Raw genomic sequence first — 13533 nt, 5'->3', positions numbered from 1 at the left:
CATATTACTAAAACAGCATCAGTAAACCCATCTAAAACAAATAGGACATGGGCAGTTGGGTTGTCTTTGGGTCCTTGGATCTTTCTTGGAGCTGTAGAATTTCCAGTATTTAGTGACATGTGACCAGCTTGTGCGTTCATGATAGGGTTCCAGGACCTTATCACCAGAGGGCAGCAATGCAGCTGAGAAGGCCACCTGTTTAACTAATAAGCCACAAAGTGTTGAAACCCTCCACCTTCCTCTCTAAATACTGTGCTGTTTTAGAGTGTTTTGCAGAGTTTAGCAGAGCATACTGCCAGTAGGAGTCATCAATCTAACTAATAATGCTCTTACATTTAAAGGTGGCATGAAATTGGGCACACTATTCACTGACATTGTGGTGTAGGATAAGGTAGAGCATTGTGAGGACAGTTGATACACTTATGAGCCAGTTTGGGGTGAAGGACAAGGGCTTCTCTCCAGGGGCGGTTAAAGCAGGTAGACAGTTACTACAACCAGAGACATCTCTGAGTTTAGTCAGGGTGAGACTGACCTTGGCAGGACTAATTTGACCCAAATAAAACTGACACAGGGGATGCTAAGCCCGTTACGATGCACTTACAAGAGGTGGCCGCCAAATTCTTGCGAGTGGTGTAATTTCTCCTTCCTGTCCATGGGCGCTTCTTAACCAAGAATTCAATTTTCAATTCAATTCAATTTTATTTATAGTATCAAATCATAACATAAGTTATCTCGAGACACTTTACAGATAGAGTAGGTCTAGACCACACTCTATAATTTACAAAGCCCCAACAATTCCAACAATTCCAGTAATTCCCTCAAGAGCAAGCAGTGCGACAGTGGCGAGGAAAAACTCCCTCTTGGGAAGAAACCTCGGACAGACCCAGGCTCTTGGTAGGCGGTGTCTGACGAGCCGGTTGGGGGTGTGATGAACAGTGGCGATAGTAGTCACATTAATAATGGAACAGTGACTGGATGTAGCGGGAAGCTGCAGGGTTCAGCAGGACGCAGCATGACATTGCAGGGCATCGCTGAGCTCAGCAGGGAGTGCAGCAGGACCACGGCGACAGCTGCAACCAGGGTCTTGGTGCCAACGTTCTCCAAGGAAATACGCTGGGGGGAAAAAAAAAGCATCGGGACTCCGGGGAGTAAACTCCCCAGAAGCTAGGATTAGTAACAAGCATTTCTGGGACGGGCTGCACACAAATAGTAATAGTAATAGTAATAGTAACAGTAATAGAAAGGGAGAGGAGAGAGCAGCTCAGTGTGTCAAAGGAAGGAAGTCCCCCGGCAGTCTAGGACTATAACAGCGTAACTATAACAGGTAACTAAGAGAGACAGGTCATAAGGAGAGGTAGCGTTTTCGGGCTTAGAACTCTCCCCCTGCCGGATCTGGCTTGGCTGGCCTGCCTCCCTCTACTTTGTTATGTATTATTAATCTAACAATTATGAAGAGAAGCAGTTGGGCCAGTTAGGTGAACACTGCAACTCCTCACTCCCTAATTATAAGCTTTGTCAAATAGGAGAGTTTTAAGTTCATTCTTGAATGAGGTGACAGTTTCTGCCCCCCGAACCCAGATCGGGAGCTGGTTCCATAGGAGAGGAGCCTGATAACTGAAGGCTCTAGCTCCCATTCTACTTTTAGAGACTCTAGGTACCACCAGTAACTCTGCATTCTGGGAGCGCAGTGCTCTAGTAGGACAATAGGGTATTAGGAGCTCTTCTAGATATGATGGTGCTAGACCATTTAGAGCTTTGTAGGTCAAGAGAAGGACTTTAAACTCAATCCTGGATTCAACAGGAAGCCAATGCAGAGAAGCTAATACAGGAGAAATATGATCTCTTTTCTTAGTTCTTGTGAGAACACGCGCTGCAGCATTCTGGATCAGCTGGAGAGTCTTAAGAGACTTATTTGAGCAACCTGACAGTAGGGAATTACAATAGTCCAGCCTGGAAGTAACAAATGCATGGACTAGTTTTTCAGCGTCGTTTTGAGACAGGATATTCCTAATTTTGGCAATGTTACGAAGATGAAAAAAGGCTGTTCTTGAGGTTTGTTTTAGATTGGCATTAAAGGATATATCCTGATCAAAGATAACTCCTAAATTTCTAACAGTGGTGCTGGAGGCCAGGGCAACACCATCCAGAGTAGCTATATCTCTAGATAATGAAGTTCGGAGGTGTTTAGGGCCCAGCACAATAACTTCAGTTTTGTTAGGGTTTAACATCAGAAAATTATAGGTCATCCAGGATTTTATATCCTTAATGCACGCTTGAAATTTAGCTAGCTGACTGGTTTCGTCTGGTTTGATTGACAAGTATAATTGGGTGTCATCCGCATAACAGTGAAAGTTAATTGAGAATAGAATTGGTCCAAGCACTGAGCCTTGAGGAACCCCATGGCTAACTTTAGCGTACTTGGAGGATTTATCATTAACATTCACAAATTGAGATCGATCAGAGAAATAGGACCTAAACCAACTCAGAGCAATTCCTTTAATGCCAACCAAGTGTTCCAATCTCTGTAACAGGATTGAATGGTCAATTGTGTCAAATGCAGCACTAAGATCTAGTAAAACAAGAATGGAGACAAGACCTTTGTCTGCAGCAGTTAAAAGGTCGTTAGTAATTTTCACCAGTGCCGTCTCTGTGCTATGATTCTTTCTAAATCCTGATTGAAAGTCATCAAATAAACTATTGCTATGTAGAAAATCACATAACTGATTAGCAACCACCTTCTCAAGGATCTTGGATAGAAAGGGAAGGTTAGATATAGGTCTATAGTTTGCTAAGACCTCAGGATCCAGGGTGGGTTTTTTCAGAAGAGGTTTTATCACAGCTACTTTAAATGACTGTGGTACATAACCTGTTAATAGAGACATATTGATCATATCTAGTAATGAGGTGTTAACCACAGGTAATGCTTCTTTGAGTAGTCTCGTTGGGATGGGGTCCAAGAGACAGGTAGATGGCTTAGCTGAGGATATCTTTAACATTAATTGTTGAAGGTCTATAGGATAAAAGCAGTCTAAGTATATGTCGAGACTAGTCTTTATTTCTAACGACTCTGCGTTTAAAGGTGAACCGTTAGAAGTTGATTGTAAAAGGTGATGAATTTTATCTCTAATTGTTGTAATTTTATCATTGAAGAAGCTCATGAAGTCATCACTACTCAGAGCTAGAGGAATAGATGGCTCAGTAGAGCTGTGGCTATCTGTCAGCCTGGCGACAGTGCTGAAAAGAAACCTTGGGTTGTTCTTGTTTTCTTCTATTAGTGATGAGTAATAGTCTGAAGAAGTGCACACTATTGCTAAAGTTCTGACAGGGAAATGGGTGTGTTGCTTTGGGCTATCACATAGTATCCAAGGTCCTAATTTGTAAACTGAGAATTGTTTAGGCTTCTACATATTTATAAATCTCGGACATCCCCTTACCACCCCCAGTCAGATGGAAGGAAATGAACGGGGGGGAATTTAACACAACAGGCTCCCCTGGTGGAAGCTCTTCTTACGAACTGTTTAAGAGGTTGTGGTGCTAGATTGCAATTTATCTTTTATACTTAACCAATATAAGTTGGTTCCATTAAGTCACACGGAAATGCTTTTTAACTTTATTGCAATGGTTGGGTTTTTTATACTGCTATGTGTAATGCTCACATATACAGAGTATGCATTGATTACTTTTTGTCTGTGTAACGTTAAGTAGCTAAGCTTCCAGTAGTGAAGATCACATAAACTGCTCACATGACCGCCACTACTGCCAGTGTATGTTTTTGTGTTATTGTTTTGTTTCTCTTCCGAGGCCAGACTTTATAACTCTGCTGGATTTATTGAGGACGAACAATGTTTCTTTATGACTCATCTAACTTGGGTTTCTGGTAAGTCTTTGCTTTATCAGCCAATTAACAACCTCAGGGAGGTCACTATATCTGACTCATTAATGTTTGAACCGGTAGAGATGGTAATCTTTTGTTTACTTCTTCAATGACTTGTTTTTACATCAAATTGTTCACATTTTATTTATATTTATTTTTTAAATTTCAGTGAGGATGACACTTTGTATTAGACCCTGTCAGCATTATCAACCATGAGGTGATTTAAAAACAATTATTTAAAATTTTGATACTCTGCATTGTAGTAATTAAAATATAATTGCAACTCTTAAAATTACACAGTGAGAATAGGTATTTAAAATACACTTTTTGAATTTTAGTAAACTGATTGTTGGAGGATTGGGAGCTATATTCCAACATACAGTACAGTTACTGATAGATCATTCATGTTTGCGTGCTGTGTTTTCAGTGTTTTCTAGATGACATGCTAATAATTGTTATCAAAAAGATCTCCTGCATGTGTTTCTGATGAACATTTCTGGTAATGATTGATCAGGATAAAACACTATTTAAGGCTGAGATTAACACAGAAACTTCAAAGTAGAACTGAAGAGACTGCAGAGAATGATGGAGATGACAATGTGTTTTCCACTGTTGCTGCTGATCTGCTCTCTCTCCACAGCTCAGCTTCAACGAAATTATTCCACATGGAAAGCAAGCTGGATCCCAGGGAAGAGAACCAACGAATGTCTCTGACCACCAACAGACCTGCACACAAGACATCCATGCTGTGCTGAGAGAGATGAGCGCCTCGTTGGCTGAACAGAGGGTGGAGATGAGACACTTACAGAGAGAGAATGAAGGTAAGGTAATAGCAAAAGGAACCTCTGCTTTGTAACAGGTTTTTATTTAGAATAATAACATGTTATAAGTCCATACACAAACAACAGAAATGGTGTTTTGCAAAGAATATGTCTTATCATTGAATTTCTTTGTCATAGTACAGGCAGCTAAGCTGAGAGAACTGGAGCTGCAAAAGACTGAGGTGGACACACTGAAGCAACAGCTACAAGGTACAGTACAGGCCAAAAGTTTGGACACACCTTCTCATTCAATGCGTTTCCTTTATTTTCATGACTATTTACATTGTAGATTGTCACTGAAGGCATCAAAACTATGAATGAACACATATGGAATTATGTACTTAACAATAAAGTGTGAAATAACTGAAAACATGTCTTATATTCTAGTTTCTTCAAAGTAGCCACCCTTTGCTCTGATTACTGCTTTGCACACTCTTGGCATTCTCTTGATGAGCTTCAAGAGGTCGTCACCTGAAATGGTTTTCCAACAGTCTTGAAGGACTTTCCAGAGATGCTTAGCACTTGTTGGCCCTTTTGCCTTCACTCTGCGGTCCAGCTCACCCCAAACCATCTTGATTGGGTTCAGGTCCGGTGACTGTGGAGGCCAGGTCATCTGGCGCAGCACTCCATCACTCTCCTTCTTGGTCAAATAGCTCTTACACAGCCTGGAGGAGTGTTTAGGGTCATTGTCCTGTTAAAAAATAAATGATGGTCCAACTAAACGCAAACTGGATGGGATGGCATGTCGCTGCAGGATGCTGTGGTAGCCATGCTGGTTCAGTATGCCTTCAATTTTGAATAAATCCCCAACAGTGTCACCAGCAAAGCACCCCCACACCATCACACCTCCTCCTCCATGCTTCACGGTGGGAACCAGGCATGTAGAATCCATCCGTTCACCTTTTCGGCGTCGCACAAAGACACGGCGGTTGGAACCAAATTTGGACTCATCAGACCAAAGCACAGATTTCCACTGGTCTAATGTCCATTCCTTGTGTTTCTTGGCCCAAACAAATCTCTTCTACTTGTTGCCTCTCCTTAGCAGTGGTTTCCTAGCAGCTACTTGCAGTCTCCTCTTAACAGTTGTTCTAGGGAGGTGTCTGCTGCTAGAACTCTGTGTGGCATTCATCTGGTCTCTAATCTGAGCTGCTGTTGACTTGCGATTTCTGAGGCTGGTGACTCGGATGAACTTATCCTCAGCAGCAGAGGTGACTCTTGGTCTTCCTTTCCTGGGGCGGTCCTCATGTGAGCCAGTTTCGTTGTAGGTATGGTTTTTGCGACTGCACTTGGGGACACATTCAAAGTTTTCGCAATTTTCCGGACTGACTGACCTTCATTTGTTAAAGTAATGATGGCCACTTGTTTCTCTTTACTTAGCTGATTGGTTCTTGCCATAATATGAATTCTAACAGTTGTCCAATAGGGCTGTCGGCTGTGTATCAACCTGACTTCTGCACAACACAACTGATGGTCCCAACCCCATTAATAAGGGAAAAAAATCCACTAACTAACCCTGACAAGGCACACCTGTGAAGTGAAAACCATTTCAGGTGACTACCTCATGAAGCTCATTGAGAGAACACCAAGTGTTTGCAGCACTATCAAAAAAAGCAAAGGGTGGCTACTTTGAGGAATCTAAAATATAAGACATGTTTTCAGTTATTTCACACTTTTTTGTTAAGTACATAATTCCATATGTGTTCATTCATAGTTTTGATGCCTTCAGTGAGAATCTACAATGTGAATAGTCATGAAAATAAAGAAAACGCATTGAATGAGAAGGTGTGTCCAAACTTTTGGCCTGTACTGTATATGTATATATTGATCAATATTGATCAAAATTACATGATAAAGACAATGAAAACACTATAAGACAGTTTTCCTTAATACCGTAATACAGTATATTTGCAAGGGATTTTAATCGTGCATCTTACTCACATTTCTGAACAGTATGAAGTAATTTACCAATATTCAGGTTTTCAGTCGCTAAAACACACCCTAATAAAACAGTGATGATTGAATACTTTTAACTGTCAAAGATTGTTTTCATTGGAGACTATGGTTTATTTCTTATTGCTACTTTTTCCAATTAATTTCAGCACAGGCAGCAGAGCTGATCACCATTAAAGCCAGGACAAATGTTACAGTAAACCAGGTGGAGGCTCTGAAGAGAGATGGAGAAGGTAAGTCTCCAACTTAAACTACCAATTTAGTATTTAAACAGTTTCGTTCTAATGATATTTACATAATTGAAAACACTATCTAGAATGGTGAATTGCATAATAATACAGAGAATAATATGTTTTTAATAGATAATAACAATACTGAATTTAGAAACAAGCTTATTGTTGTAACCATCTCCTTGCTGTAACATCATCCACTGTAAAACGAGTATATTCCTCTCTCTCTCTCTCTCTCTCTCTCTCTCTCTCTCTCTCTCTCTCTCTCTCTCTCTCTCTCTCTCTCTCTCTCTCTCAGTCAAACAGGTGGCTTTCTCAGCCTCTCTGTTGGCTTCAGGCTCAGGAACTCTCGGACCATTTAACACACACACTCCTCTCACCTTCAGATATGTCATCACAAACATTGGAAATGCCTACAACCCAAACACAGGTACTAGAATTCTCAAATTTAAAGATTTCATTTGACTTTTGTCAAAGCTATGTTGACTTTAACCTGCAACAGATGATTCTCCAGTTACATTCACTGACAGAAACTGTCCCACAGGTTTTTTCATTGCACCAGTGAGAGGAGCCTACCACTTTGAGTTCTGCGTAGGTGCAGGTGGACATAATTCACATGGTTCAGGTGCTGTGCTGGTCAAGAATGGAGAGCATATTTTTGTTGCATATGAGCATCAGCCATCCGGTCATGGCTCTTCTGCTAATGGCGCCACGCTGCTTCTAGAGGTCGGACATGTTGTGTTTCTGCGTCAGTGGGTTAACACATTAATATATGATAATGGAAATCACCACAGCACATTCAGTGGTCATCTGCTTTTTACCATGTGAAAGAGAAACAGTCCTTTTCTTCAGCTGTATGATAACTGTGTGTTTATCAATACTGTTGTAACTGTTATTACAATGTCATTCATTTTTACCTTTATATGAAAGCTGACACAACACTGTACAACCACAACAATAATCTTGTTGAAAAAAGTTCATGAATGTTTCCTCTGTGTCTCCTTCTGGATTTGTATAACAATACACAGTGATAGACAGCGAGAGAATACTTGTGCCAGATTTTTAACATTAGATTAAGGAACTAAACTAATTCATGAAAAAATTGTGTAACGTTCTAAAATACCATGATTTATCTCACTATGTTAAGAAACACTAAACAAAATCCTGTATCATCACCTGGATCCAGATAAACACCAGAAACTTACTTGCTCGTTGGACCAAAGCTTCCAACCAAACCACCTCACTTTTACTGTCTGATTGTTTGTTTGTTTTTATATTTTTTCTTTAGAAACGTGAATGGTCTTTAATGTGAGAAGGAAATTCCCCTTGTTCCTTCATATGCATGATAGCAGTACTTTGTTATGTGAAGTATCTTGACATACAGGAGTACTTCATCAGTACCAGAAGTTAAAGTCTCATTTACAGTATTTATCCTGAAAGCTGGATGACAAAGCTTTGCAGCAACAATAATTTGTACATATTAAATACATTGTATTGTTTTTATGTTCACTTACATTTGAATAAAAGCATAAACATTTCACTGCAGTACTTTCTGTGGACGTTTCTTTAACACATGGTTTATTAAGTTTAAAGAAAAACAAATAAATGTGTCACATCTGTTTGGAAATAAGAAATGTTAGATAAAACAATAGTATTTTTAAGGTGGAACAATGATTTAAAAAAAATGTTTTTAGAATTTATTCAACCAAGAAAAGTCTCATTGAGATTAAAAATCTCCTTTACAAGAGGGTCCTACCAAGACAGCAGCAGCACATTAAATAAAGTTTCAGACATACAACAAATAACAGTTACAGACTATAACATTTCAGATTTCAGAGCATTTACAAACTGATGGTATGTTTCTCCAACTCCTTCAATTTACTTTTGAAAACATTTAAAGAATCAGTCTGCAGCAAATTCCAAGCAGCAGGAGCAGAATACCTACAGTAAAAGCCCTTTTTCTCCATTTAAAGATAGACGTTGGGGACTGATATCAAGAGTGAGTCTTGGGAACATGTCACAGAGCGGAGACGGTAGCTTCCAGTTTTTTTAAGATGGATACATGTACATAGATATGAAGAAAGCAAAATAATAATAGCCTTATAAATAAGGACATGAAATCTATGGAGGGACAAAGCAGTCCAACCAACCCTAGCGGGGAACAATGGTGATTTACATTGAACGTCAATGCTACAGTAAGGAGTGAAGGCATTGAGAAGATGCATGCATATTTAAAACATAACGCGCTAACCCAACTAACTGACTAACTGCCCCACTGAAAAAACTAACATTTTGTTTTGGGAGAAACTTGTTCATGTCAGTATGGAAAAATTAAGCTGTGGTGAAGATCACATAACCTGTCTCATAACTGCTGCTACCTGCCAGTGGGTGTTTTGTGATGTTGTTGTTTGGCTCTTCAAAAGTCAGACTTTATTACGTATTACTTTATGTGCTGGATTTATTGAGGCTGCAACAAGAGAACAATGTTCTTTATGACTCATCTATCTGGTAAGTCTTTGCTTATCTCAGCCAATTAACAACCTCAGAGAGGTCACACAGTCTCATTAATGTTTGAGCAGGTGGAGATGATAATATTTGTTTACTTCTTCGATAACTTGTTTTTATAAGTTGACCAATTTAGATTATTTTTTTTTTTTATTTCAATGAGGTTGAGAATCACATCTATCTAGGACTGCTTGTATTAGATCCTGTCAGTATTATCAGCCATGATATGCAGGTGATTTTAAACAAATATTTAAACGTGTGATAATCAAAACCAAACCACTATAAAGATGTTGTTCTGATGATGAGACTGTGAGGAGCCACAGCATCCGGGGTCAAAGCCCAAACAGCAAGCACCGGGTCTTTAATCTTCCAGGCAGCTGGCTGTTGTTGATTGTCTGTAGGCCACTGCTGATCTCCTTCTGCAGTTGTTACACCCGGTCTATAGTCCTTCAGTCTTTCATCATACCACCTTTCAAGACTTTTGACAGGCTGCTCGACATACTGTTGGGATTGGGTCACCTCCAATGATGATGATCTTAGTTGGTTTTATCTTCATACTGGCCTGATGTTCTTTTCCAGTTTTCTGAGTGGTGCATGGAGCGGGGGTGGTCAGAGTTGTAATGCCGTCCATGTGAACTCTGAGAGGATGGAGGCGCAGACCAGAGTCAACCCACTGTCCTCCCACAACCCATTTTAAGGCATGCATGAATGCCAGGGGTGAGATAATGCATCCAGCCATGATGCCTGCTTCCAGGCACTGCCATGAGCTGGTAAACTCAGAGGTAGTAAAGCAGAGCTGCAGGTCCTGGAAGTAGGATTTAACCAGGGATGTAATGGTGTCTGGTATGTGGAAGAAGCTGAAGGCAGACCAAAGGAGTTCATGGGGAACTAAACCAAACGCATTGGCGAGGTCCTAGACACAACATGGATGTCCCTTTTCTCTTCCTTTGCCAATTGGATCTGGTGCCTGATCTGGAATGTTCTAAGCACCCAGAGAACCTGAGTATTCCTGCCTTCTGTACACATGTATTGATGTACTTAGTAATTAAAATGTGATTGCACATCATAAAATTAGAAAGTGAGATTTTCTACACACACACACACACACACACACACACACACACACACACACACACACACACACACACACACACAGTTAAGAATATATTATAAAATACACTTTTTGAATTTGGTGAACTGATTGTTCAAGGATTGGGAGTCACATTCCAAAATACAGGTGCTGAAAGATCGTTTCTGTGTGTGTGCTGTGTTTTCAGTGTTGTTTTCCAGATGACATACTCCAAGTAATAATTGTTATCAAAAAGATCTCCTGCACGCGTTTCTGATGAACATTTCTGGTAATGATTAATCAGCATATAACACTATTTAAGGCTGAGATTAACACAGAAACTTCAAAGTAGAACTGAAAAGACTGCAGAGAATGATGGAGATGACAATGTGTTTTCCACTGTTGCTGCTGATCTGCTCTCTCTCCACGGCTCAGCTTCAGAAAGAGTCTGACAACGAAATTACTCCACATGGAAATCAAGCTGGATCCCAGGGAAGAGAACCAACGAATGTCTCTGACCACCAACAGACCTGCACACAAGACATCCATGCTGTGCTGAGAGAGATGAGCGCCTCGTTGGCTGAACAGAGGGTGGAGATGAGACACTTACAGAGAGAGAATGACGGTAAGGTAGTAATAGCACAAGAAACCTCTGCTTTGTAACAGGTTTTTATTTTTAATAATAACATGTTATAAGTCCATACACAAACGACAGAAATGGTGTTTGCAAAGAATATGTCTTATCATTGAATTTCTTTTTCATAGTACAGGCAGCTAAGCTGAGAGAACTGGATCTGCAAAAGACTGAGGTGGACACGCTGAAGCAACAGCTACAAGGTATATGTATATATTGATCAATATTGCATATTTACATTTCAAAATGACATGATAAAAAACAATGAAAACACTGTAAGACAGTTTTCCTTAATACCGTTATATATTTGCAAGGGATTTTAATCACGCATCTTACTCACATTTCTGAACAGTATGAAGTAATTTACCAATATTCAGGTTTTCAGTCGCTAAAACACACCCTAATAAAACAGTGATGATTGAATACTTTTAACTGTCAAAGATTGTTTTCATTGGAGACTATGGTTTATTTCTCATTGCTACTTTTTCCAATTAATTTCAGCACAGACAGCAGAGCTGATCACCATGAAAGCCAGGACAAATGTTACAGTAAACCAGGTGGAGGCTCTGAAGAGAGATGGAGAAGGTAAGTCTCCAACTTAAACTAGCAATTTAGTATTTAAACAGTTTTGTTCAAATGATATTTACATAATAAAAAACGCTATCTAGAATGGTGAATTGCATAATAATACAGAGAATATGTTTTTAATAGATGATAACAATACTGAATTTAGAAACAAGCTTATTGTTGTAACCATCTCCTTGCTGTAACATCATCCACTTTAAAACAAGTATATTCCCCTCTCTCTCTCTCTCTCTCTCTTTCTCTCTCTCTCTCTCTCTCACTCTCTCTCTCTCTCTCTCTCTCTCTCTCTCTCTTTCTTTCTGTCTCTCCCTCTCTCAGTCAAACAGGTGGCTTTCTCAGCCTCTCTGTTGGCTTCAGGCTCAGGAACTCTCGGACCATTTAACACACACACTCCTCTCACCTTCAGATATGTTGTCACAAACATTGGAAATGCCTACAACCCAAACACAGGTACTAGAATTCTCAAATTTAAAGATTTCATTTGACTTTTGTCAAAGCTATGTTGACTTCAACCTGCAACAGATGATTCTCCAGTTACATTCACTGACAGAAACTGTCCCACAGGTTTTTTCATTGCACCAGTGAGAGGAGCCTACCACTTTGAGTTCTACATAGGTGCATATGGACATAATTCATATGGTTCAGGTGCTGTGCTGGTCAAGAATGGAGAGCATATTTTTATGGCATATCAGCATCAGCCGTACCATTATGGCTCTACTGCTAATGGCGCCTCGCTGCTTCTAGAGGTCGGAGATGTTGTTTTTGTGCGTCTGTGGGTTAACTCAAGAATATTTGACGATGGAAATCACCACAGCACATTCAGTGGTCATCTGCTTTTTACCATGTGAAAGAGAAACAGTCCTTTTCTTCAGCTGTATGATAACTGTGCACACACTGCAGCAGTTTATCAATACTGTTTGTTAAAATGTCATTCATCTTTTCCTTTATATGACAACTGACACAACACTGCACAACCACAACAATAATAATCTTGTTGAAAAAAGTTCATGAATGTTTCCTCTGTGTCTCCTTCTGGATTTGCATAACAATACACAGTGACAGTGAGGGAATACTTGTGCCAGATTTTTAACATTAGAGCAAGGAACTAAACTAATTAATGAGAAAATTGTGTAACGTTCTATAATACCATGATTTATCTCACTATGTTAAGAAACACTAAACAAAATCCTGTATCATCACCTGGATCCAGATAAACACCAGAAACTTACTTACTCGTTGGACCAAAGCTTCCAACCAAACCACCTCACTTTTACTGTCTGATTGTTTTTTTTTACTTTTTCTTTAGAAACGTGAATGGTCTTTAATGTAAGAAGGAAATTCCCTTTGTTTCTTCATATGCATGATAGCAGTACTTTGTTATGCGAAGTATCTTGACATACAGGAGTACTTCATCAGTACCAGCAAGTTAAAATCGCATTTACAGTATTTATCCTGAAAGCTGGATGACAAAGCTTTGCAGCAACAATAAGTTGTACATATTAAATATTGTATTGTTTTTATGTTCGCTTACATTTGAATAAAAGCATAAACATATCACTGCAGTACTTTCTGTGGACTTTTCTTTAACACATGGTTTATTAAGTTTAAAAAAATCATCTTATTTTTGCAGAAAAACAAATAAATGTGTCACATCTGTTTGGAAATAAGAAATGTTAGATTATACAATAGTATTTTTAAGGTGGAACAATGATTTAAAAAAAAAAAAAAGTTTTTAGAATTTATTTAACCAAGAAAAGTCTCATTGAGATTAAAAATCTCCTTTACAAGAGGGTCCTACCAAGACAGCAGCAGCACATTAAACAAAGTTTCAGACATACAACAAATAACAGTTACAGACTATAACA

General features: G+C 39.3%; 1 protein-coding gene across 3 annotated transcripts; it reads left to right on the top strand.

The window, feature by feature from the left end:
• Nucleotides 1-3228: 3228 nt before the first annotated feature.
• On the top strand, nt 3229-13230 carry LOC120558853 (complement C1q-like protein 2). Of its 3 annotated transcripts, XM_039800151.1 has the most exons (7): nt 3229-3877; nt 4044-4091; nt 4515-4695; nt 4834-4905; nt 6795-6878; nt 7174-7305; nt 7420-8359. In XM_039800151.1, the coding sequence occupies exons 3-7, from the start codon at nt 4635-4637 to the stop codon at nt 7701-7703; spliced, it is 633 nt and encodes a 210-aa protein (XP_039656085.1). In that variant the 5' UTR covers nt 3229-3877; nt 4044-4091; nt 4515-4634; the 3' UTR covers nt 7704-8359. The 3 variants fall into 3 exon arrangements, with proteins under 3 accessions (XP_039656085.1, XP_039656084.1, XP_039656083.1); XM_039800150.1 differs by lacking the exons at nt 3229-3877; nt 4044-4091; nt 4834-4905; ... (1 more) ...; nt 7174-7305; nt 7420-8359 and adding exons at nt 11215-11286; nt 11585-11668; nt 11987-12118; nt 12233-13230 and having other exon boundaries at nt 4174-4695; XM_039800149.1 differs by lacking the exons at nt 3229-3877; nt 4044-4091; nt 4515-4695; ... (2 more) ...; nt 7174-7305; nt 7420-8359 and adding exons at nt 10777-11074; nt 11215-11286; nt 11585-11668; nt 11987-12118; nt 12233-13230.
• Nucleotides 13231-13533: the final 303 nt, after the last annotated feature.

This window comes from Perca fluviatilis, chromosome 5, assembly GCF_010015445.1.
Source record: "Perca fluviatilis chromosome 5, GENO_Pfluv_1.0, whole genome shotgun sequence".
Classification (NCBI taxonomy): domain Eukaryota; kingdom Metazoa; phylum Chordata; class Actinopteri; order Perciformes; family Percidae; genus Perca; species Perca fluviatilis.
This window is presented reverse-complemented; position numbering and strand designations above follow the sequence as displayed.

What these genes read in the sequence shown, in the direction of transcription:
- LOC120558853 (XM_039800149.1), top strand. Translation starts at nt 10,822, where the DNA reads ATGATGGAGATGACAATGTGTTTTCCACTGTTGCTGCTGATCTGCTCT. An exon ending in CTTACAGAGAGAGAATGACG is followed by an intron (nt 11,075 to 11,214) that starts GTAAGGTAGTAA and finishes TCTTTTTCATAG; the next exon opens with TACAGGCAGCTAAGCTGAGA. An exon ending in GCTGAAGCAACAGCTACAAG is followed by an intron (nt 11,287 to 11,584) that starts GTATATGTATAT and finishes AATTAATTTCAG; the next exon opens with CACAGACAGCAGAGCTGATC.